Genomic DNA, 25,211 nt, shown 5'->3' with positions numbered 1-25,211 from the left:
CAGCTGACAGTGTCTATTTAAATGCCTAGCACTCAGTACAGTGGGATTTCACTGATGGTTTGAATTGGCACTGGTCTCAATATAGGTGAGGAGGGGGAACGTTTGGCCTGTAAGGCCAAACACAACCAAATAGTCCTTTCATGATAAGGAAGGTTTTCAGTGGGCTAAAGAAAGGAGTGCCATATAAAGTGTGCCACATTGCTGCATTAATTGTAGATTGTGGTAAAAAATGAGTGTTCATGAAGGATATGGTTCACTGTGACACACCTTTTTTACATATTTCAGCTTCAGTTTACTTTGCAGTGCTTAACAGTTTGCCACATGACATATCAGAGCCTCAAAGGATGTTGGTGCTGATGGACTTTTTTCAGGGATTTTTTGTAGGGATGCAGGTCTGAGTAGGAAGCAGGTAGCCAATAAATGCCCAGAAGCTGTCACTGACTGTAGGTCCTGCTCTTATCAATATCTTATTAGTACTGGCCTGAGACGTTGGGTAATGCCCCCCCCCCCATCCTCCTCATCTTCTGTAAAGTTGAAGAGCCAAGGGTCCTTTAAAAGGAAGCTATAATTGTTTTGCAGCAGCAACCTCCTTTCAGGCCGAATGGCTTTTACCGAAACCCTAGATAAGGAGGAAGTTGTTGTTCTGACTCATTACATTTTGCATGTACATTTCAACTTGAACTATTGAGGGCTGTAAACAACAGGGTTTACCAAAAGATAAGGACAGGATAAACAGAATGAAAAGCAGGAAAACATGAAAGGAACATAATGTTCTATCTGGTAGCTAAACAGAAGACTACATATTATTTGAATGGATAATTTGTTTTTTTCTAGTTGTGTGCATTTTCATTATTTATTATGGTCACAAAACCAATAACCACTCCCTTAAAGCAGTATTAAGCCCAAAAACATCAAAATACATATTTTATTACAGTTTGCCAATTGTGTGATGTGTTGATTGTGTTAGTTTTCCCTTTTAAGCTTTAACACACCGAGCAGTTGTTAGAGGGTTGGGACAAACCATTTAACACTGACAAGTGGTGCTTACAATGGTCAGCTTTCATTCATGTAAAATCCTAATTCCAAAATGAAAAACAAATGCTGCTGTAACTGCTTAGCTGCTTTAAGTTGGTAATCAAGTCCATATAAATCTACTAGTGTGCCACTACACTACCCTCTCCCCAGACTGACAATGCTGCTAACCAAAGGTGTCTCCAATAATCTTTCATCCAGAATGGAGACACCCTAGAACAGGAAGTGTGTTACTGGTCAGATCACCAATATTTTAAAGTAGATCTAAACCCAAATCACTAAAATGTCTTAAGATTTAACATGTTGATGTAATTTTAAAAATAGTTTTCCCCCTGTAGAAGGACAGCAGCAATGAGATGCAATAATAAAATAAAGTGAAAACGGTATTTTATGAAAAAGAAACATTCAATGCTTTAGCAAAGGGTTTAACTATTTCTTGGTTAGGAAGCTGTCTTCAACACATTAAAATGTCTGAAAATATTACTACCTAAATTAACTGGGAACCATTCCACTCCAGGTGCCATGTTATTTCAGTGCTGGGTAAGATGCTCCTCATCCATGGATGACATTAAAGATTTCATTTACAAGGTGGCTCTGGATGGAAAAGATCTGATTTCCATAAATGTTGTAGATGGAGTGTGGGTTGCTGGCAATTCCCCTTACTCTCAGGTTGTACAGAGGATCATGCAGAAGGATAACGTCACAAGAGTGGGTCTTATTGGAAAACTAACAAACCAATGCCATTTTCTGGCCCTTTCATTTTCAACTGCTGCGAAGGAAGCGTATTCAAGGAAGAGTAAGTACCAACAGTGTATTCTTAAATCAAAAACGAAAAAATTTTATATACTGTAACATAGAAACATAGAAAAGTGATGCCAGAAAAAGACAGAGTGGTGCATCGAGTCTGCCTGTTTTTTATTTGTACCTCTTCAGTTTTCTTTTTCTGTCCTTTCACCTGGATATTGCTAGGAGCACATTTCCTGTCCTAGAATTACGTTTACTCACCATACTGTATCAGGACTATGAAAACAACTAAACATTTTGGATTTTTTTCTCATTTTCAGCTTCAGTAAAAAATGGTCACCAGAACATCACTAGAAAGTGAATCTGTAGGTGATTAATTACAAAAAATATTTAACCGAAGAAAAATCTACAAAGATATAATAAAAGGACAGATGGCACCCCATGCCATGTGTTCCTCTAACCATCAGGTCTGAGGGTGAATTGAGATTTCATGTTTGGTTTGGCAGAGTATCACAACCTAACTTCCACATCTAGTAGCAGTGCCAAGTCAACAATAAAAATAATTTTTCACTGGTGTATCACTTGAACCACTCTGGAAGGTTTTACCCTCTTCGTGATAAGGGCATTTTTCTGCTATTCAGCATTGCGCTACTTTATTTGGCAATTGCTCTATCGTGCAACTCTGTACCCAAACGAAATTTATATCATTTTTTCACACAAATAGAGCTTTCTAATGGTATTTGATTTAATTTTTTAGCATATAAACAAAAAAGACCAAACATTTAAAAAAAATGTTTTTTATGTTATAATATATATATATATATATATATATATATATATATATATATAATTTTTTTTTTTACATACTGTCACCAGTGCAGTACATCTTCACCTTATAACTGATGTGGCGATGATCTGGGATACTTACTGATGACAATTTCTAAAAATAAATAAATAAATGAACGAATAAATAAATACAATTTTTAAAAATATATTATTCGATTTTTTTTGCTATCAGAGTAGTTCAGTGTCACCATAGTGAATCTGTACTACTCTGAAATGGTGATCTGAGATTTATTTTCTTTTTAACATTGTTATTGCTTGTACAGTAATGATCACTGTATAAGCAATAGTTTTAGCTGTCATAAATGGGTTTCCCATTCATAAACAGCTTGCTTATGGTTGTGATCTGTGTTTGGCTACAACTCATCATATGGTACAGGTACCCAGGAACCATGTGATTGCTGTGTACCAATCACAGATCACAAAAGTACGCAAGCTGTTCATGAATGGAAATCCATTCATCCATTCATGGCAGGTTGTTTACATTATTATTATTATATACAGGATTTATATAGCGCAGACAGTTTGCGCAGCGCATTGCAATATAAGGGAGACAGTACAATTACAATACATTTCAGTATAGAAGGAATAGGGAGGGCCCTGCTTGTGGAGCTTACAATCTAAAGGAAAGGGGAGGTGGTACAAAAGGTGATAGCTGTAGGCGATGTTTTGATGGAGCTGGCACAAGTACAGTATTTGGTGGAGGTGGGGTAGGCTTCCCTGAATAAGTGAGTTTTCAAAGATCGCCTAAAGGCAGACAGAGTGGGGGCTGACTGGACATACTGTGGTAGGGAGTTCCAGAGGATGGGGGAGGCTCTGGAAAAGTCTGGAAGCTAAAGAGCAAGATATCTTGGGAGGAGCAGAGTCACGGAGGCCAGTTTACATTGTTATCTGGTGATCACTATGACCAATCATATCAATCACATGATACCCATTTGCCAGTAGCAGTAATCCATAGAAGGGGCACGTTGTGTGCCTCTAACCCAGAGCAGGTTGGATAACATATATTTACGTGACTGTACCTGCATCTGCTGCCCTGTCACAGTAAACATATTCCAATATACATACCATAGTTTGTAGACGCTATAAATTTCATGCAAACCAATCAATATACACTTTTTGTTTTGTTTTTTTACTAAAGACATGTAGCAGAATACATCTTTGTCAAAATTTATGAACTTTTTTTATTTTTAATATTTTTTTTATTGGATATGTTTTATAGCAGAAAGTAAAAAATATTGAATTTTTATTTCAAAATTTTTGGTCTTGTTTCATTTATATCACAAAAAATAATAGGAAAAAAACCAGTGGTGATCAAATATCATCAAAAGAAAGCTCTATTTATGTGAAAAAAATATAAAAATTTTGATTGGGCGCAGCGCTGCACGACCACATAATTACCAGTTAAAGTAGCACATTGCCGTATAGCAGAAAAAATGGCCTGGTCATGAAGGGGGTAAAACCTTCTGGAGCTCAAGTGGTGAAGGGCCCATTCACACTAGTGAACTGTGGTAGTGTATATGGTAATGTGTGTTACTGTATTTTCATTGTCATTCTGAATAGCTTCCCAGTGCAACTCTGTTGCGGTACAGCAATGACTACCGTGTGTTGCTCTGCGCTGCCAACAAAGCTGCATGAAGAAGGCAGCCCATTCAAATTAATAGGCTTCCTTAATGCAACACACACTGAAAGGTTGTCGATAGCCCCTGGCTATCAGTCTTTATCAGGCTGTTGAAGGTACGACGCGTTGGGGAGATTGACTTCATCTCAGAAAAGACAACAGACATACACATACACACAGTGATAGTTGAAATCAATCTCTCAAGTTTATTAGCGGGAAGAAAATTAATATAACAGAAAAAAGAAAGGTGGGGGGCACAGAGTATCAAAAAGCTGAGTTGTCAGTAATTGATTGGCTGAATACAAAAAGACAACATTGACGTCAATTCTGAAAAGTGATGAGAAGCGGAGTTTCACTTTCCCAGGAATAAAAGTTTCTAAATTGTTTTAAAACACTTATCTACTACATACAATAGAATCTCGCTAGATACTTGTCAAGGCTATGAACATGATTTTCTCAGGCCTTGAAATCAGTTACAAGTATCCAACAATTATTTTCCCATGGGACAGAAGTATTTGACTTTTAATTATATCATAACAGAAACAGGTGCTGTTAGTACAAAGAACTATCTCCATCTCTACCTAGGCTAAGATAAGAAATAGAATATTGAGAGTACAGTTCTGTAACACATAACTGACAGCATATTTTCATTAAATCATTCTGGGTATAATACAAAACAATCAATCAACATGTTAGTAGAAAATATAGAATGGGGAAAACAAAATGACAGACCTAAAAGACATACATTTCCCTTCACACACCACCACACAATATATAGCATGACAGCTTAATGCACCGTAGCGGACCAGGCTGGTGTAAATGGGCCCTCACTCTTCCCCCACTGTATCTATTCTATCACCAAGATTGTAGATACAATTTAAGTTTTTTTTTTAAATGGAAGATGTGAAAGATTTAAAGGGTATGTAAACCCAAATACTAAGGCTGCCTAAATAGCCCCTTTTTGCTTGTACACGTTTGTTTTTATTGGTGCAAGTGCATGTTTTATACATACAGTTGTGCTCAAAAGTTTGCATCCCCTGGCAGAAATTGTGAAATTTTGGCATTGATACTGAAAATATGACTGATCATGCCACAAAATGCTCTTTTATTGAAGGATGAGGATCATATGAAGCCATTTATTATCAAATAGTTGTTTGGCTCCTTTTTAAATCATAATGATAACAGAAATCACCCAACTGGCCATGATCAAAAGTTTTCCTCCCCTGGAATGTTTGGCCTTGGTACAGACACACAAGGTGACACACATGGGTTACAATGCCAATTAGAGGTTAATGTCCCACATCTGTTGCTTTTTAAATTGCAATTAGTGTCCGTGTATAAATAATCAATGAGTTTGTTAGCTCTTATGGGGAAGCACTGACTAGGCTAGATACTGAGCCATGGGGATCAGAAAAAAACTGTCAAAAGTCCTGCGTAACAAGGTAATGGAGCTTTATAAAGTTGGAAAAGGATATAAAAAGATGTCTAAAGCCTTGAATATGCCAATCAGTACGGTTAAATCACCTATTAAGAAGTGGAAAGTTTGGGGATCTCTTGATTCCAAGCCAAGGTCAGGTAGACCAAGAAAGATTGCAGCCACAACTGCCAGAAGAATTGTTTGGGATACAAAGGGAGACCCATAGGTAACCACAAGAAAAATATAGGCTGCTCTGGAAAAAGTTGTTTTGAAGGAGCACAATTTGATGACACTTCAACAAAAATGAGCTGCATGGTGGAGGTGCCAGAAAGAAGCCTTTACTGCATCAATTACACAAAAAGGCCCCGTTAGGCATGTCAAGGAGTTGTCAGGCATATTGTAACTGGGCTTTTTTGTGGCATTGGTGCAGTAAAAGCTTCTTTCTGGCACCTCGACCAAACAGCTCCTTTTTGTTCAAGTATCACCGTATTGTACTCCTTAAAAACAACCGCACCATTTTTTTCCATCTTTTACCATGTTTTTCTTTTGAGGTTGCCTGTGGGTTTTTCTCTGAATCCAAGACAATTCTTCTGTCAGTTATGGCTGCAATCGTTCTTGGTCTACCTGACCTTGGCTTGGTATCAAGAGATCCCCAAACTTTCCACTTCTTAATAGGTGATTTAACAGTACTGATTGGCATATTCAAGGCTTTGGACATCTTTTTATGTCCTTTTCCATCTTTATAAAGTTCTATTACATTGTTACGCAGGACTTTTGACAGTTCTTTTCTGATCCCCATGGCTCAGTATCTAGCCCAGTCAGTGCTTCCATGTAAGAGCTAACAAACTCATTGACTATTTATACACTGAAACTAATTGCAATTTAAAAAGCCACAGATGTGGAACATTAACTTCTAATTTGCATTTTAGCCCGTGTGTGTCACCCTGTGTGTCTGTACCAAGGCCAAACATTTCAGGGTATGTAAACTATTGGTCATGGTCATTTGGGTGATTTCTGTTATCATTATGATTTAAAAAGGAGCCAAACAACTATTTCATAATAAATGGCTTCATATGATCATTATCCTTCAATAAAAGAGCATTTTTTGGCATGATCAGTCATATTTTCAGTATCAATGCCAAAATTTCACAATTTCTGCCAGGGTATGTAAACTTTTGAGCACAGCTGTACTTGTTGATCCTGCCAGTTTTTGCTTTCCCTCTCTCTTTCTAATAGGATGACCACCAGCTCCCAATTCTGTAGGGTGGTGGTCTCCTGTGCTTTTATCAAATACCCTGCAGTCAATGCCGCCTGCTTATTGACTGACAACTTCTCTGACCATTTAGCAACTGAAACAGGGACTGTCAGGAATGGACTCGCCAATGGTGGTGGGACTCACCTGCCTTGTCAGTCCACACACTTCTGGTCATACCTAGATTCCTGACAGGGACTTCCTGTAGTTGCAATACCCATTTTGCTGGACAGATTGCCCTGTTACAGTTAGTGGAATAAGAATGGCTCTAATGGCAAGTTGAACAGGTAATAAAACCTGTTGATCCTGCCATTGTGGCAATGTCATTCAGTGCCCAGGGCAAAGATGCCAAACTGTGCTCTATCTCTCTGTTGTGCATGAGTCAGTGTTTGCATTGATGCTTTACCACCATTGACTGCAATAATAACCCCCAGCATTGCTGCCAGTGAGCACAATATTATCCCCTCGCATTGGTGTCAAAGAGCACAGTAATAATCCCCAGCATTGGTGCCAGTGAGCACAATAATATCCCCTCGCAATGGTATTAAAGAGCACAATAATAACCCCCAGCATTGGTGCCAGAAACTGAAGTAATAATCCCTAGCATCGGTGCCAGTGATTGCAATAATAACCTCAGCATTGATTTTAGTGACCACAATAATAACATACCACATTGGTGGTCAATGGCAGTGTTACTTAAACATTCTTTCAATGGTAGTCATTGGCAATGCAATCAACCCCAATCCTTAACCCTCCACCCCCCCACATCAATTTTCTGGGGCAGTAATAATGAACTCCTTTCACCTTGCATTGGGGGTCATTGGCAGTATTATTACCCAGCTCTCCATCACCTTTTTGCCAGGTGCCTTGTTTTCTCAGCTCTACATTTCCTTCCTGTTTAACGTAATGTAATGGAAATGGCTTTACCAGTATCTTTTTCTAGTCATTTTTCTCCATATATCTCAGTCCAGCCACAGGTCTACATAACCAGGAAACCTGATAAATCTGGTACAAAGGTCATCTGTATGGTGACTGGCTTCTATCCAAAGCCAATCAGTGTAAGCTTGTGGAAGGAGAATAAAATGGAAGAAACATTCTCAACTGTGGCTCTACCCAATGAAGATGGGACTTACCAGATAACAGTGTTCACAATTATAAATTTCATAGAGCATCAAAGTGTCTACTGCCAGGTGGAGCACAGCAGCTTGAAAGAACCACTGATAGTACATTTGGGTGAGTAATTCTTTAAGTACTGGAATATGAATTAAAGTAGATGTTTTTGTATGGCAATTTTTACATAGTTCCATTGGTGCATCTTGTATGTGCCATACCTGTGAGATCCCCGTGCAAGCTGGAAATCAATGTAGTAGGCACCACTAGCTTCCAGGTCCCATGCCCAGCAGCTACCCTGTTACTTACTTAACACTTTAGCAATGTTTTCATATTTTTATTTGTGAAAGCAGCATCACATAAATCAAAAATAGCTGTTCCATTCGGCTCACGCTGCTGAATAAAGCAGAGGGGGAATGAAAGAAAGTGATATTCTCCTGCAGATAGGTAGTGATCTTGCCATTTTGAGATTACCTGTTACACTTGCTTCCAGCTATAACTGGACCAACACTCTATCTTTGGGCCATCATGATAAAATCATATCTATTTCAACCTCCCTGTCTGGTCATTGGGCTTCAGTGGAGCTTTTGAGGGTCTCCCCACAGGCCTTTTAGGGGTTCTCTGTTTGCTTCCCACCTTCAGATCATGCCAAGGGGGCGTAGAATATTCATCATCCAAAATATCCTTGATGCTTGAAGGGTCGTGATGAAGCAGACCATTCTGTAGACCACTGACATCACTGTACCCTCGAGTGTATATATTCCACTGTATTGTATTTTAATTAGTTTTTTTATATGCCTTTTAGCAATTTTATATATGAGCTTTTGTAATAAAATAATGTGGACGTTTTTACGGAACTTGCTAGTTGATCTGGATTTTCACCAATGAAAGCATAATCAAAGTCCCAATTCTAAGTCCCTGTATATATGTGTGCTCTTGAGTCTTAGTAGGCATGTGAAGCCTACTTCTAATTAGATGCACCTGTTTTATTTTAAGTAATGGAAGTCAATATCTACTAACAGGGCTTTTTCCAGCGAGAACGTGGGGGAACGCAGATGTACAGTATGTAATGGCAAGAGGTGCTGGGGTGTGCTGGAAGGTCTATTGATGCTGAATGCTGGGGAATCTATTATCACTGGAGGGGATCTATTTTTGCATGGTGGTCCATTGTGACTGAGAGGTGGTGGAGGATCTATTGTTGCTGGAAAGGATCTACTGTTGAGGAAGGGTCTATTGTTGCTGGCTTCTGGAAAGTGTATTGATGTTGGCTCCTGTGAGGTCCGTTGTTGCTGCTTGGGGTCTGTTGTTGTTGAGGTGTTTTTTGCTGCTGGGGGGGGGGGTTATTGCTGGCTGCAGGGGATCTATTTTACTGCTTTTCATGTTATTATTAACAAATTTCATACAAATTACTTAGCACCACAAAATTATACTTGCCTGTGTATTCTCTATAAGCAGCAGTACTGGAAGGTGTGTAACCAAGGGACTGTGCTCGGAGGTGGGTAGGGGGGAGGATACAAGAAGTGATTCAGAAGGGGGAGTTTCTGCACCTATTCTCTGAGAAAAAAAAGCCCTGTCTACTAATATATAGCCTAACCTCAAATTTAAGAAGGAGCATTGCCACCCTCTATTAAGGTTCATGATAGGATCACCAGGTTTTATAGAAAAAGCAGCAGACTTAAAAATATTGAAAGAAAATTTTGAAATTAACCATTAACATGTTAAATTTTATATGAGATGTTATTGATTAGATTCACACATGCCTAAACCCAAAAACAAAAATTTTATATATTGCAACTTATAAATCCTTTTTTTAACTTGGTGATCTGGCCTGTAGCACACTTCCTGTCTTAGGGTTGCTGCTGTATCTATGGAGGAGCAATTGAGACACCCTAGGACAACAGCAATGTCTTGAAAGGATAGTGTTAGATGGACTAAAAACAAAGACCTATGTATTAATGCTAGTGACTTTTTTTTATTTGACCTTAAGTACCAATTTATGTGACCCTCTTGAAATATTTCCTATTTAGCTGTAGCAGTTTTCTTATTTAGCTCAGCATTTAATTTTAGTATTGACCTCATTTTATCACCTCTGCAGATAAGATACATCACACCTCGATCGGCCTGATCATAGGGATAACAGTTGCTGTGGTTGTATGTGTGGTCGGGCTGGCATGCTTTGAGAAGTTGTATAAAAAACGCAGGTAAGACATCATCATAGAGATATAAATATATTGTGGTGCAAGCTTACAGCAAAAACTTTTGTGAAATCCACAATCTTTACTAGACAAACACTGGAAGCTTAGACATCACAAGACATCTTTCAATTTTAGTTCTCCACCCAAACAATATTTTTATAAATACAGGTATATTTTATGTGCAAATTTATTTCCTTAATCCTGTACTTTTCTGTGGTACATAATAAATATTTTTTCCATTTTATTAAGAATATTTGCCTTTGCCTAAGCTGTTATCTTTCCTTCTTTATCTTTGAAATGATCACTGAAGATTTTTCTGTTTTAAATACAACTTTATACATTGACATACCTCCATAGACCCAGTCTGGACAGTATGGTCACCTGCTGACTTGGCATGATCTACAGGTAGCTTAACTCTTCTTTACAACACAGTTATTTGTCCTGTCAGTGAAGTTTACTCAATGAAGATTCCCCTGATGGCGTGGCAACGATGATGCGCTTCCCCTGAATTGAGAGTAGAGTTGCCACTCTTACATATGCTGTGCCTGCTTGGTAAGAAAAATGTTGCAAGGGGCATGGCTTTTAGCATTATCACTGCTGATTCGCAAGCCTATAGGTTGTCAGTCAGCATCTGGCCACACTTAGTCCTTCTCACTACTTTCTGGATGGACACCAATGGCCCTGTTGCTGAAACCTCCCTACTCTGAGCTGCAATGTCTGGGATGGTGAGTGTGTGAAACACAAATAAAGAAGGGGAATTTGGCTCAGTCGGGGAAGGTGAAGAACACTTTTTTTACCCTATGAGACTTATGCAATCAATCAGTAACTGAAATTGGCACTTGTTTAAACTGTCATATAGGAGCCCTTAGTTGTAATTGAAGTGGAAAGGATATACTTCCAGGCCAAGGAGGTGCACAATTTTGACACATCATACTTCAAAAGCCATTCCTGATAAGGGGTGATTCTTTTACACTTTTTTGTCACCCACATATATCATTTCTTCCCCAGCAATTTGACAACAGTTCACACCATAAAGTATGTAATTCCAATAATAAACACCTGCCCAATACTTCATGGCACCACGTCAATTGGGTTATAAAAATAGAAAAGGGAGGTTACAGAAACCTCCACTTCTGCAATCATGTTTTTGGACAATCAGCATCTGCCTCTATACATTACATGACACAATGCCAGTTGTACCAAAGTAACTGAGTTACCCGTGTGACTATAAATGCTGGGGTATGTTCCCAACACTTATTAGAACTGAGCAAGCCACATGGATTAGTAGTGGAACATCAACATTACAGAACCAACCAGTTGAATGTAACCAACTGCCTCTAGCTATACCATGACTTGCATAAATGAGAACCTTCACATACAACCCTTTAACTAATTCACCAAGCACGCCCAACACAGCAAATCTCAGCTTCTGTTCAAGCAGACATACAAAAGAGCAGATCTGAAGATATATAGTCATCATTTCTCCTACTATTGTACAATTCCATCACACAGTATTACTGAAAAGGGGATCCAATATTTAATTTTTTAGAGTTGCTTGACCATCACCACAATGTATTTTTAAATTTTATAATGGTTCTTCTACCTGCTAAACGACAGGTACTAACCCAGGGTGTTTTTCACATTAAACAGAAGATATACGTCCATCATTGGACTGACTATGGACCGACTCTCCTGGAGAAGAAATTTGTGAACTGTTGTCACACAACAAACAAGAACCATACATAATTTCACAGCAACTGAAACCTGCATTGAATATTCATTTGTGAAATAAAGTTTGTATAAAGATAATTAAAACAATGCTATCAAATATAACTATAAAGATAAGCAAAACAAAATACATTTTATGTTTTTTTAAAAAATATTAATAGTAGTAGTAGAAGGAGTAGGAGGGTGGGGATTGCCACATATATGCCCCCTTATTCATTTCCTCTTTCCTTCCCTCTCTTTTTTTACCCTCCCTCTTCCCTTCTCCTTTTCCTTTCTCAACTTCCAAGTATGTTAGTTACCCACATTTCTCCAATGGGTGGACTTGTGGCACCAAGTGCCTCTATGTAAATGTCCTCCTTACTATCGTACTTGGAGCAGACATGACCAGAGCTCCCCCACAGACATATTTACCAAAAGGTTTCAGAGAGACTAGGTGTCTACAATGTGAGGCTCCTTGCATAAGTGTTATATACTAGGACATTTTGGTATGAGTTCTGGTGGACTTACCCAAAGTATTCACCCCACCAGAACTTGCCCATTCCACATACACGATGTGAATATGCTTTAGAACAGACAAGCGCAAGGTGTTTTTGCATAGGGGTATCAAATCTCCTTCAATCCTTAGACAGTGACCAGACAGGAGTTGTTCTTTTTTTTGTTGTTTTTTTATTTGGTAGAACTGGGATAGGCTTGGGAAGCGCTTTGGGATGCCTGGAACTAGAGAACTTGCTGAGGACACTATCTTGAGACAAAGGAATGACACAAAACAGACATTTCCTCCACAAAAGGCTAGCCACAGCTTTATGCACAGGGGGGGGCTTCCTCTAAGGCGCAGCTCTGGCAGCTAGGTCTGGAACAGTCCCTCTGTCCAGGAGGGATGCACAAGCAACAGTCACTCTCTCATGATTCTCTGAGGCCTACTCACTGTGTTCTGTGCAGCCTGAAGGCCTCCTTCACTTCAGTTCACTCTGACACAAAGTATCCCAGAAAGATCCTCTAAAGATGCTGCTCTGCTGTTCCGGCTCCTTGGTGAGTTAGAGACATCTGGGACTTCTTTAGGCCTCTCCTAAGCCTAGGAAGGTTTTACTGCACTTCCAGGCTGGGTCAATCTCCAGCAGGTGAGGGACCCTGCTACTCTCTGCTCACACTCTTATATACCACTCTCAGACCCCTGCTGGTAACTCCTCTCGACCAGGAATTGGCGGAGCCTGTATACAGGGCCAACTCAGGCTCTACCCTCCCCCTCATTATGTTTTTAGCAGAGCCAAAAGCTAGATTTGCCTAGTTTTTTAGGGTGTCTATATCATGCATATTGTCAAACATGTTGTCAATTATGTATGCCTTTGGACTTTACTGCAGCTGTAAACAAGTCCTATTTTCATGTATCTTGTTATACCTTAATAAAGTCTTTATGTAAAAAAAAAATTCATATTCATGTGTGGATATACAATGTTAAGTTTACGAAAGCAATGCAACCAGTCTGAGCAACCACTGTCTGAACACTGTCATGATATTCAGACAGTGTTCCAGGACGGATCACGTATAGGAAAGTGGCAAAAAGGCGGCTCAACATCTTGCCACTACCACTGCCCTCCACTACTCTGTTTAAACCTCAAGAGGTGAGAAGGGGGTTGAAAGATTTACAGCACTGCATTTCAACTTTATTGATGTACATATTCCTTTCTAAAAGGCCCTCCCAAGAGGAGTCTTCCACTCCGGTCAGTCGCCGTTCTCCACTCTGTTCCTCCAGTGCTCACTAGCCATGGGAGAGGGCGGAAGCAGCTGGCTCCAGCTCTTAGCAGCACACTGAGAGGCTGGACAGCTGCCAATAATGCATTCAGGTGGATTCTTTCAGATTCTGAAGCTGCTCTGTGACATCAGCTGATAGTGGGCAATAGTCCACTATCAGCTGACTTTGGGTCACAGGAGAGTAGGAAGTATTTTTAAAATCTATTTTATCTTTCTATTTAATCTATATTTTAATTTATTGATAGTTTGTTGGTCAAAAAATTAGTCTAATAAAATAGAATAAAGGGAGCGCTCATAAAATGAAGTAAATTATAGCAGCTAGAGCACTTGAGGAAATCACAATAACCTCACGTTCTGTAAATGGTAAAATATAAAGTGCAGCGCTAAAATGGATAATCAATAAATAAATAAAAGTTCGTTTAAAAGTTTGTGCAATCAATAAACTCATATACGGCACTAATGGAACACTTCCATAGCTGTAGACATCTCATAAAGGCTTGTGACAGAGGAAATGACAGAAATGCGCACTCACCGACCGCGCATAGAATATGCGCATATAAAAATCCATCAATCAAGTTGTAAAACAGCAGGTAGGTGATGAAGCATCCCTCAGGAAAAAGTTGTCCTCAAGCAGTGGTCAGCTGTACAGTAAATATTTGTCAAATGCTTTAGTTGGCAAATTACTTGTAATTTGTGATACAGAGATTTCTGCCAGATAGTATGGACTGATTGGTGACCTTATTTTTCTCCACCAAATTGAATTGGTGCATCATGGCCACTTACCCTTCCTGGTCTTTTAACTGGTAAGTAAGACAAAAAAAGTTTGTTTTTGAAAATGTTGGTATTTTTTTCTTTATATCATAAAAACGAAAAAAAAACAGAAGTTATTAAATATCACCAAAAGAAAGCTCTAATAAAATAGTATAAAATGCATTTGGGTATAGAGTCACATGAAAAAATAACTGCTAATCAAACTGTCAAACCACTGAAAAAAATGGCCTTGACAGGAGGGGGCATAACATGCCGGTCCTAAAGTAATTAAAATATAAGTAAAGGCAATACTTTTTTTTTTAAATTTTGATAGAGTGGAGAGGAACTAGACCACTGTCAAGTGCCAGATTTAAACCTTGAGGGGCCTGGGGCACTTCAAGTTCAGGGCTCCCTCAACATAGAAATGAAATGATATGAGTGTAATGGAAATTTGTAAATTCTGAATAAAATTGTGTTCTTTTTGTATGCTTTGCCTATGTATTGTACACTGCAATCATTGTGCACATGGCACTAATAATGTTTTCATTGTGTTTGTGTTCCTTCAAGTCCTGATTAGAAATTAGCCTGCCTATGTAACGAGCCTTGTTACCATAAAAGTACAATTGTAATATTAATGTGATATCTACATAATCATGTGTATAAAAAACTTCAAATGCACCGAATAAACGGAACACTGATTTGGACGGATGTTAAGTGTATCTTTTCATGTCTGTTCCCTACTGTAGTAGTTATTAAGCATTTGGAACCACTAATCAATATGAGGATAGGAGTTGTCTATCTGTAAAATTTTTGTTATTAATGTTCAGAACAGACGGCAAGCTTTGCCTTGGAGGGGATTTATAGGTGATCCTGAGAATCGGAAATGATGCGCCTGAGACGATCTGGGAATTTCTGATAATCAGCTGGCTGAGGTAAGCCCTTTGCTTACATTTTGAGATATCAGAATTCCTTGATCAGTAAGGCATTTTCAGGAGAAAGGGTACCTATTTTACTCCCCTTAATCGAATTGTATTGATTGGGGGTTATATGTTATGGTGTCACTGTTTACTGTTCATTGGAGTGTTATAGATAATAAAAAGAAGAATAGCGCTGGTTAACAGGTTATATGGTGCACACATCTGCTGTAATAGATCTAGAGGCAAGAGGGTATAGGCACATGTAGAGAAGATGATAAAAGCGACTGATATAAACCACAATTAGGAAGTAAACTGAATCATCAAAGAAGCATCTCAATGAATTATAAAAAGTTCCAAGAAGGTGACTTAGTGCATCTTGGTCCGGCAAGCAGTGCTATAGTGGTGTAAGTAATGCGCATTCACCGGATGCGCATAGTAATAGCGCTATAATATAATCAATCCAGATGTCATCTATTGGAGCCTGACGCTGAAAGATCTTCCCTCTATGGGATGGGTCATCAGGTAATGTACCAAACACTAGGGACTGGTGACCCCCCTCTGAGGACGTGTTTTGACACGATACGCGTCAGGAGGAGCCACACCACGCCGTGACGTCACGTCGCCAGAGCAACTTGGAGCTCCGGCGGCCATCTATAAATACCTGACGGTTAGTCACACTGCTGTCTGGATTACACTTACTGTTTTACTCCTACTGTCTTTGATGCATCAACAATAAAGTTTCTATAATACCTACTACACTATGGGAGTGTTCCTGTTTCCACCCCTTGGGGGAGTACTTTAAATCCACAGACCCACCATCCCTGGACAGGCTGTTATTCCTCACGGATACTTGGTGATACTACACTGGGAAGGAACAAGGATCCCTAGTGTTTGGTACATTACCTGATGACCCATTCCATAGAGGGAAGATCTTTCAGCGTCAGGCTCCAATAGATGACATCTGGATTGATTATATTATAGCGCCCGGTGAGTGCGCATTACTTACAGCACTATAGCACTGCTTGTCGGACCAAGATGCACTAAGTCACCTTATTGGAACTTTTTATAATTCATTGAGATGCTTCTTTGATGATTCAGGTTAGTTCCTAATTGTGTTATATATCAGTCGCTTTTATCATCCTTTCGGACACCATATATATATATCTACCTTAGCGCTGCACGATTCTATGTTTGATACTTTAATCTATTGGGCTATTGGTTACCCATTGTGTGCATAGCTGCTTTTATTTATTTACATCTAGGTGCTCACTTCTCTCTCTACATGTAGAGAAGAGATTATACTGGCCAGTCATTATGGGCATTACATTATGGTTTCAGAAAATAAAAGGTAAGAGGGTACCCTAAGAAAATGCCCAGCGCAAGGGGAGTGCTAGAGAACCAAAAGTGCGGTTCTGCCTATACTGAGCCCCTAGATAAATGGTTAAAGTGGACCGGGATCCACAATGGGTAACAGGGTTACCAAGTCCACAGGGACTAAGAATCATGCAGATTAAATAGCAGGAGGAACAGCTATCTATTTGATCAGGATGGATGAAGAGTGACAGAAAATGTAAAATTAGACATACAGTAAGGAGGAATTATGATGTTAGGTTGTGGAATTAATTTAGAGTAAGGCACCGCAACTAGTAAATTCTAAACCATAGGGAAAAGCTAAAACAGAGAAATGAGAGTGGAATCATATGAAAATAATATACATGAAAAGTTAACAGCTATACTGCTAGATATGCATGATAAATTCCTCCGGATTTGGTAACCATGGATCAACGTAGCCCAACCATCTAGATTTGACAATTCCCTGCTGTCGCTGTAACAACCCTCCCTTATGATCTCCCAGGACCCTTTCTAAGCTCTTACTGTTTTCTTTCTCATCACTTGCCTTTTTTTTTTAATTCTGTAATCGAGCTGATTGTGATTTGTCTTCTGTACATTGAAGTGTTCTGTATGATTGCTGGACCCATTCTGGGCCCAAAAGATTGGTATATCCATGAGATTACGCTTAACGCATTGTATGTTGTTTATTATGTCTACCTATGGTTTAAACCTGTTGTATTGTAGGCTTTCATATGCTAATTAATACAGCAATTTGTTATACAGTTTGTAATTTCCTTATGCACTATAATTGCATTTCTCGATTGCTTCGCCAACTCAGCGTATTTCTTCTGTTTTATGTTAACTAGAGGAACTGTAGGTTTATTTCCTCTTTACTGTTATTACTATTTTTGGATTTATTTGATGACTAAAAATTCTCAATAAATTCCATTGTAAAAGAAAAGAGTATACGTTTATATAAATAGTAGAGACTTAGAGAGTTTTTGGGGTGATGCATGATTTTGGTTCCATTTGAAGGGCTAGAAGTTTTTTATTTCGGCAGGTAAAGCAATCAAGCATGCTAAGTTCCAATCTTAAACAATCCAGTGTTGCGCTTCACCAATATGCATAATTATATAAAACATCACAAATAAAACAAAAACAAAATTAATTTGCACAAAAAACAGATGCATAAACCTCCATATATAAAAAATAGTCCAAAGTTGCAATATAGTGCATCTTCACAGGTGTAGCATGCTTCAGTTCCAAAGTGCTTCTTAGACACCCAGTGCTTCAATAACATAAGCTGCCAAATATTTTCATATGTGTCCACCTCCATCAGCTGTGCTCTCACCTGGTATATATGACCAAACAGCTAGGTGAGGTAAAAAATTGCATGTATCCCTTATTATGGACTGATGTTTGTTGTTCAATGGGAATGGGTATGTTCTTCCAATGAGTATCCCTCTTTCTCCTCCTTCTCAACACACCTCCACCATCATGTTTGCACCAGGAGAAGATAACCAGAACATGGTGTTTTATCCTTATAAAACATTGATTATTAAAAACAGTTTTTCACTCACATGTATGTAGTAATAATGCACTTCATATGATAATCTCCAGTGATGTACGATGCTGTGAGTGTAGATCCTCTAACCTCAAGCCTACAACCAGCTGTCTGTATCCTCAATCCTGTTCCACGAGCATCGAGATGTCAAAGCCCTCCCCTACACATTACGCCACCGGCTCACGTTGCTTCATCAGGGGGCGTCATTCATTCATGCATTGGGGACATGGACAGAAGGGGGAGACAGAGAACAGCAGGATCAACCATATTTTTTCCAGAATACAGAAAATGAATTCCATAGTGACTGAGTGAGTATGAACAGCATGTAATACACCTTTCACTCCCGCTGCCCCAGCAAAGGCTGTAAGAGCAGGAAGAGGGAAGATAAATCACTACAGATGGGCACAGTACTGGATTAAGTGGAACGAGAGGACTCAGTTAAGAGTGAGAGGCCTATACTGCTACTGGGACATATTTTACTTCAATACAGGCAATGTATTAGGCAAAAAAGCATTACCAAAGTATCATCAAAGCACCACCAAAGCATCATCGAAGCATTGCAGAAGCATCAAAAACTCATCAAAGAGGCATGTTGAAGAGATAGGCGCTTAATGTGTGTTGAAGTTGAAGCAAGTGCAAACGAGCCCTTAAGGTAAAAATGTCTTGGCTTTATAACCACTTTAAAAAAGTCCATTGAAAAAAATAAGAGTTGTCTCCCATAGACTTCAATGAGTTATGCTTTATGTTCAGTGTTTCAGACCTTACCTACGGGTTTGGTGAATGTGCCCCAAACTGAACTTTGCCCAGTTCATTCCTCAACAGTAGTAATAGATTAAACTAACTATATATGTTTTTCTTTAAAAATGGGCAATTGCATATGGTCAGGAATGAAAACTATAATAAAAGTGTATGTACATCCTAGAAAAGCGGCAAAGCCCAACCCCCCTTCTCCTTGCTGGGCACTTTGTCCCCATGTTGGAAAGATAAGGGCCTCATCTTCACATCCTGTATCCCAAAAGGGAAATGGATGTCTGCACAAAGGACTTATTGGACCCTGGAGGCCCCCTTTAGAATAAGAAGGCCACCAGATATCAGCCTCCAAATATAAATGAGTATGGATTATATAGTACCCCTTATTACTTGCTTACCAAAAGACACATGGCCACTCAATGAAGTTGAATGAGAAGTGGTTTAACCTTAAACTGTGTAAAGCGGTCCTTTACTGTTAGAGTAGCAAGGATGTGGAACTCCCTTCCACATTTGGTGGTGTCAGCAAAGAGTGATGTTAATTTAAAAAAAAAATGTTTAGATGGACATCTTAGCAAACACAATATACAGGCATATGGAAAATAGGAGTGACATACATGCATACACACACAGGTTGAACTGGATGGACTGGTGTCTTTACTCAGCCTTACCAACTATGTAACCAAAAAATTATGAAATGAAATGAAATAAATTGAAAAAAGTCCTCTATTGAAAAGAAAAAGCAATGTCCCACAATGAAAATCGAAAGTCAATCACAATGATTGACAGACGTTGATGCTGGCCCACTGCCATGAAGACCTGCCTCCCACAAGACTGCCCCTGTGCTATACAATGCTCAAAAAAATTAAAGGAACACTTTTTAATCAGAGTATAGCATCAAGTCAATTAAATCCCTGGGATATTGATCTGGTCAGTTAAGTAGCAGAGGGGGTTGTTAATCAGTTTCAGTTGCTTTGGTGTTAATGAAATTAACAACAGGTGCACTAGATGGGCAACAATGAGACGATCCCCAAAACAGGAATGATTTTACAAGTGGAGGCCATTGACATTTCTTTCCCTACTCATCTCTTCTGACTGTTTTTTACTAGTTTTACATTTGGCTAGGGTCAGTGTCACTACTGGTAGCATGAGGCGATACCTGAACCCTACAGAGGTTGCACAGGCAGTCCAGCTCCTCCAGGATGGCACATAAATACGTGCCATTGCCAGAAGGTTTGCTGTGTCTCCCAGCACAGCCTCAAGAGCATGGAGGAGATTCCAGGAGACAGGCAGTTACTCTAGGAGAGCTGGAAAGGGCCATAGAAGGTCCTTAACCCATCAGCAGGACCAGTATCTGCTCCTTTGTGCCAGGAGGAACAGGATGAGCACTGCCAGAACCCTACAAAATGACCTCTGCTCACTGGTGGGAATGTCTCTGACCAAACAATCAGAAACAGACTTCATGAGGGTGGCCTGAGGGCCCGCCATCCTCTAGTGGGTCCTGTGCTCACTGCCCGGCATCATAGGCTCGATTGGCATTTGTCATTAGTGCAGCAGAATTGGCAGGTCCACCACTGGTACCCTGTGCTTTTCACAGATGAGAGCAGGTTCACCCTAAGCACATGTGACAGACATGAAAGGGTCTGGAGAAGCAGTGGAGAACAATATGCTGCCTATAACATTGTTCACCATGACCGTTTTGGTGGTGGGTCAATGATGGTCTGGGGAGGCATATCTATGGAGGGATGCACAGACCTCTACAGCCTAGACAATGGCACCCTGACTGCCATTAGGTACTGGGATGATCGATTTCAGACCCTACGCTGATGCAGTGGGTCCTGGGTTCCTCCTGGTGCATGACAATGCCCAGCCTCATGTGGCGAGAGTATGCAGGAAGTTCCTGAAGGATGAAGGAATTGATACCATTGAATGCTTCCGCTCTCGCCTGACCTAAATCCAATAGAACCCCTCTGGGATATTATGTTTTGGTCCATCTGATGCCACCAGGTTGCACCTCAGACTGTCCAGGAGCTCAGTGATGCCCTGGTCCAAATCTGGGAGGAAATACCCCAGGACAACATCTGTCGTCTCATTAGGAGCATGCCCCGTCGTCAGGCATGCATACAAGCATGTGGGGCCATACTAATGAGTACCATTTTGAGTTGCTGCAATGAAATTTCAGCAAAATGGACTAGCCTGCGGTATAATTTTTTCACTTTGATTTTTGCAGTGTATTTGAATTCAGTCCTCTGTAGGTTTATAATTTTCATTTCCATCAAATGATTACTGATATGGACCCAGTCCATATCAGTAAAGATATCCAGCATATTTTTCCCCATTGAGATCTGATGTGTTTTCAAACTGTTCCTTTAATTGTTTTGAGCAGTGTAGATCCCTGACTGCCTTCTGTATGTAAACTTGCTGGCCATGCTTCCTGGGTGATGGCATTGACCAAATACTGTATATTCATGACCATATTTGATCAATGATGTACTCCAGGATCTCTGTAACAGACCCAACCAGGACAGGGGCTTTTGGAGGAGACTGCAGGCTAGCCTCTTGCCCACTTACTATGGGGGGGGACAGTGTTCTTTGGTAGGTGTGTGCCTGGGGGGACATTTTGGTTTAGTTTTACTTTGGATTCAAGTCCATGTCTCCCTGAAATACACAGACTCTGAGAACTGGAGAACCAGGATATAGATTTGGGGTCTCTGCGCCTAAACCACCCTCTCCTAGACTCAGAGACTCTAAGCAGATGTTAACGAGTCACCTATTGTGTCAGAGCCTGGGACTTCCACAGTGTGTGGCAATGTTTCTTCTTGCTGAGCCACCTCAAATGCTGGCCAGCTCCCTTGACAATTATTTGAATGATCCTGCCGTGACCTTGCCTGTCACAAACCTTGGACCCTTTGCTCCTCCCATAAACTTCCTGATTTGAGCCATGTCTCTGCACTGCCTGTTTGCCAGATTATTGTGCTCTCTTCAGCCCACTAACATGCAGTAGTTGCCAATCAGTTCTCCTCAGACTGACATCAGCGATGAAGTAGCATTTTTTCCTGCATATGATAGCACTGATGTGGGGCATTTTTGTTTTCCTTCCAGTGACACCACTAACACAGGGGCATTTTCCTTTGCCACTGTTAACCCCATATTTATGCACCAATTTTGAACACCTCAGTTCATTGCGGTGAACAACAACTATTGTTACTATTTCAGCACATGTCACAAAATATTACAAACATTACACCATTATTAGCCCCATATACTTCTTCGCCTAGGGAAGGGCGCAGATTTCCATCTGAGCCCCGGGTGCTGGAAGACCTTGAGTACATGCACACACACACCTTTAGTCAAAAATAAGGGGCCAAGCCCAACCCCTGAAAAACAACCTCACACTTAAATTCCCCCTTCACCAAACTTTACACTTGGCACAATGCAATCAGGCAAGTACCGTTCTCCTGGCAAAACCCTGACATGTCCATCAGATTGCCAGACAGAGAAGCCTGATTGGTCACTTAAGAGAACACATCTTCACTGCTCTAGAGTCCAGTGGCAGCATGCTTTACACCACAGCATCCTGCACTTTGCATTGCACTTGGTGATGTAAATCTTGGATGCAGCTGCTTGGCCATAGAAACCCATTCCATGAAGATCTCTACGCACTGTTGTGCTAATCTGAAGGCCACACAAAGTTTGGAGGTCTTTAGCTATTGAATCTGCTGACAGTTGTCCATTTTTGCGCATTGTGCGCTTCAGCATGCGTTGACCCCGCTCTGTCATTTTATGGGGCCAACCACTTCGCTGACTTGCTGTTGCTTCCAGTTGTTTTCACGTTGTTATAATACCACTAACAGTTGGGCGTATATATTTAGTAGCAAGGAAATGTCACGGATAGACGGTTATCATGGTACCATGCTTGAATTCACTGAGCTCCTGAGAGCGACCCACTGTTTCACAAATGCTTGATTTTATACACCTGTGGCCATGGAGGTGATTTGAATACCTGAATGCAATGATTTGGAGGGCTGGCCCAATACTTTTGGCAATATAGTGTCTCTGCCCCCACTCACACGCCAGCACTTCTGGGAAAAGTAGTCCTGTGATACACTGCTCCCAGCAAAGCCCTGTGATTCAGCATACAAGGTCCATGGGGCTGCTCTGTAGAATGTGAGTGCCATTGAATTTGCAGGACTCCGCCATCTTGTGTTGGTTTTAACATCCTGCAGCTGACATTATAGCAAGGTTGTTGCTCATATTTATTTCAGGAATTAGAAATAGCACCCCTCATGTGTGTAGCACCCTGCCTCAGTCAGGCTAATTTTAGTTTGGCTCTGCTGCACTCAGTGGAGTAATGATCTGGGTTTTTCTTAGTTTGGTCAGGTTTCCCTTAGTTTAATAATTAATTACTTCTGACTGCTTCTGGAAGAAGCTTCTAGATAATATAGTAGGAGAGTCAACCACTAAAGTTATGAATATTTATCTCAGCCAATCCCTGGGGGGGGGGGGGTGCCCTGAAGGTGACTGGGGAGAAGATAAATGTTTGGGAGGTATGTTCAGCAGTGTCATTCTCCTAGGGCTGCTGACCCTGGGAGGTATGCAATGTGTATTACAGAGAGGAAATCCTATTGGGCCTCAGAGACCCCCTTACATCAGAGTTTCGCTTTACACCAAAGTCCATATCGTATCCCCCTCACATCAGATCTCTGAAATAACTCTTTAGCCACTAGGAGTATCTTGGCACGTAATGGGAGTATCTTAACACAGTGGAAGCAGCCGCTGGTAGTGGGGGGCCCCAGGTCAACGTTTGCATCAGGGCCCACAAGCTTTAAGTCACACCTCTGTGTGTAACGCTACCCCCACAGGAGCCACTTGGTAATTTGAGTTCTCTGTACCTTGACTCCAAGAACAATCTCAGCCCCTCTGACACATCTGGTTGAATAAGAGTCACTGCAAGAACACGAACATAGATACATTTAGCTTGGCTGTGAATTAGTACTAGGAAATAGACACAAGGCTGTTTAGTGGTACATGACCTCGATGTATTGGTACAGGCTAGAATACATGATGGTATGAGCATAAATAAGCACACAGAAGGTAGGTTTAGACACATTCTGCTAGACAGTATAATCACTATGCCAAGGTAATTTAGAATAGAGTTCTGTACCACTAAACTGGCATTAACTCATGTTTTAGCAAAGTAGGCAATCATTTGTGCATATAAGCATTAACTGCATTCTGAATAATAGTACTATAGCTAGTCTACAGGGCACTCTAGGAGGATGGCTAGGATATGGTGCCATGTTCCCTGAGAGGTACCTCTTGGTATAAGCAATAGGTAAAGGTCTCTGTGTAGTAGCTGTAAAGGGGCAGTCTTTAATCCTAACTCTTCAGTCAGGTATTGCTGGGGCCCAGTTGTACCATTGGTGCACATTAGAATACAACCAGTCCATATACACTGCCCTTCTATTTTGACAATATTTGTTTAGCTTGGATTTCAGCTTCATTACTAAGGAATGCAAAAGACAAGGTCCAGTGTACACATAACGCTCTAGGTTACTAGATATGTTCTATTGTTTTATTTTTTTAGACGATGAGTCAGCCTGGGAGTGAGGTAGAAGTTCACCTCAGGACAGGCTGGGAGGTTCTACAGGTCAGGGCTTCTGGAGCCCTCCCACCTCTCCAGAAACTGAGAGAACTTTCTGGAAGAGGGTTGGGGAAGGGCAGGAGGCCCAGACTTCCATGTTTGATTGACCTTGGCCAATTCCCTTACAGGAGGCTGGACATGGTGACCAAGGACAACTCTCAAATATCACAGAGCCTGGGAAGCAAAGTGCAGTGTCAGGTGGAAGATGAACTGAGAAGAAGGCTGGAGTGAGGAGCCTGGGAGGGGGCCCACCTACAGGCAGGATGCTGGACAGGAGGATCTCTACTGCCTCAATGTCTCCTAGGGAGGGCAGCCTGTTAATTGGGAAGGAGCCAGCCCAGCATAAGGCCGGAAAGCAGCCACCAACCCACCACACAAACAGGAAAGGACAGTATGAGTACTCCTATACCCCTGGGCCAGATAAGGGGAGAGGGCAGTCAGGTGTAATACCCAAACTAGCTCTCATCTGGGACTGCTTAATTGACAGCTGTTGAGCCCCATTGCCCAGTGATACTTTGAGTGCAGCTGGGTGAAAAGGAGGATTCATCTGGTCTGAGGAGGTACAC

At 40.6% G+C, this 25,211-nt stretch overlaps 1 protein-coding gene across 1 annotated transcript in view; it reads left to right on the top strand.

Moving 5' to 3' along the window:
* Positions 1–13,292, top strand: part of LOC149449035 (antigen-presenting glycoprotein CD1d-like) — a 28,585-nt gene extending 15,293 nt beyond the window's left edge. Inside the window, exons 3-6 of the mRNA XM_089693908.1 lie at positions 1,550–1,828; positions 7,876–8,142; positions 10,115–10,220; positions 11,865–13,292. Coding sequence (XP_089550034.1) covers positions 1,550–1,828; positions 7,876–8,142; positions 10,115–10,220; positions 11,865–11,925 — 713 coding nt within the window. The 3' untranslated portion in view covers positions 11,926–13,292. The remainder of the gene's footprint in view (positions 1–1,549; positions 1,829–7,875; positions 8,143–10,114; positions 10,221–11,864) is intronic.
* The last annotated feature ends 11,919 nt before the right edge of the window (positions 13,293–25,211 follow it).

Source organism: Staurois parvus, unplaced genomic scaffold (assembly GCF_062004578.1).
Source record: "Staurois parvus isolate SC_StPar_1 unplaced genomic scaffold, SC_StPar_1.0 ptg000640l, whole genome shotgun sequence".
NCBI classification, from domain to species: Eukaryota; Metazoa; Chordata; class Amphibia; order Anura; family Ranidae; genus Staurois; species Staurois parvus.
The sequence above is the reverse complement of the archived record's forward strand: the minus strand, read 5'-3'. Positions and strand labels throughout refer to the sequence as shown.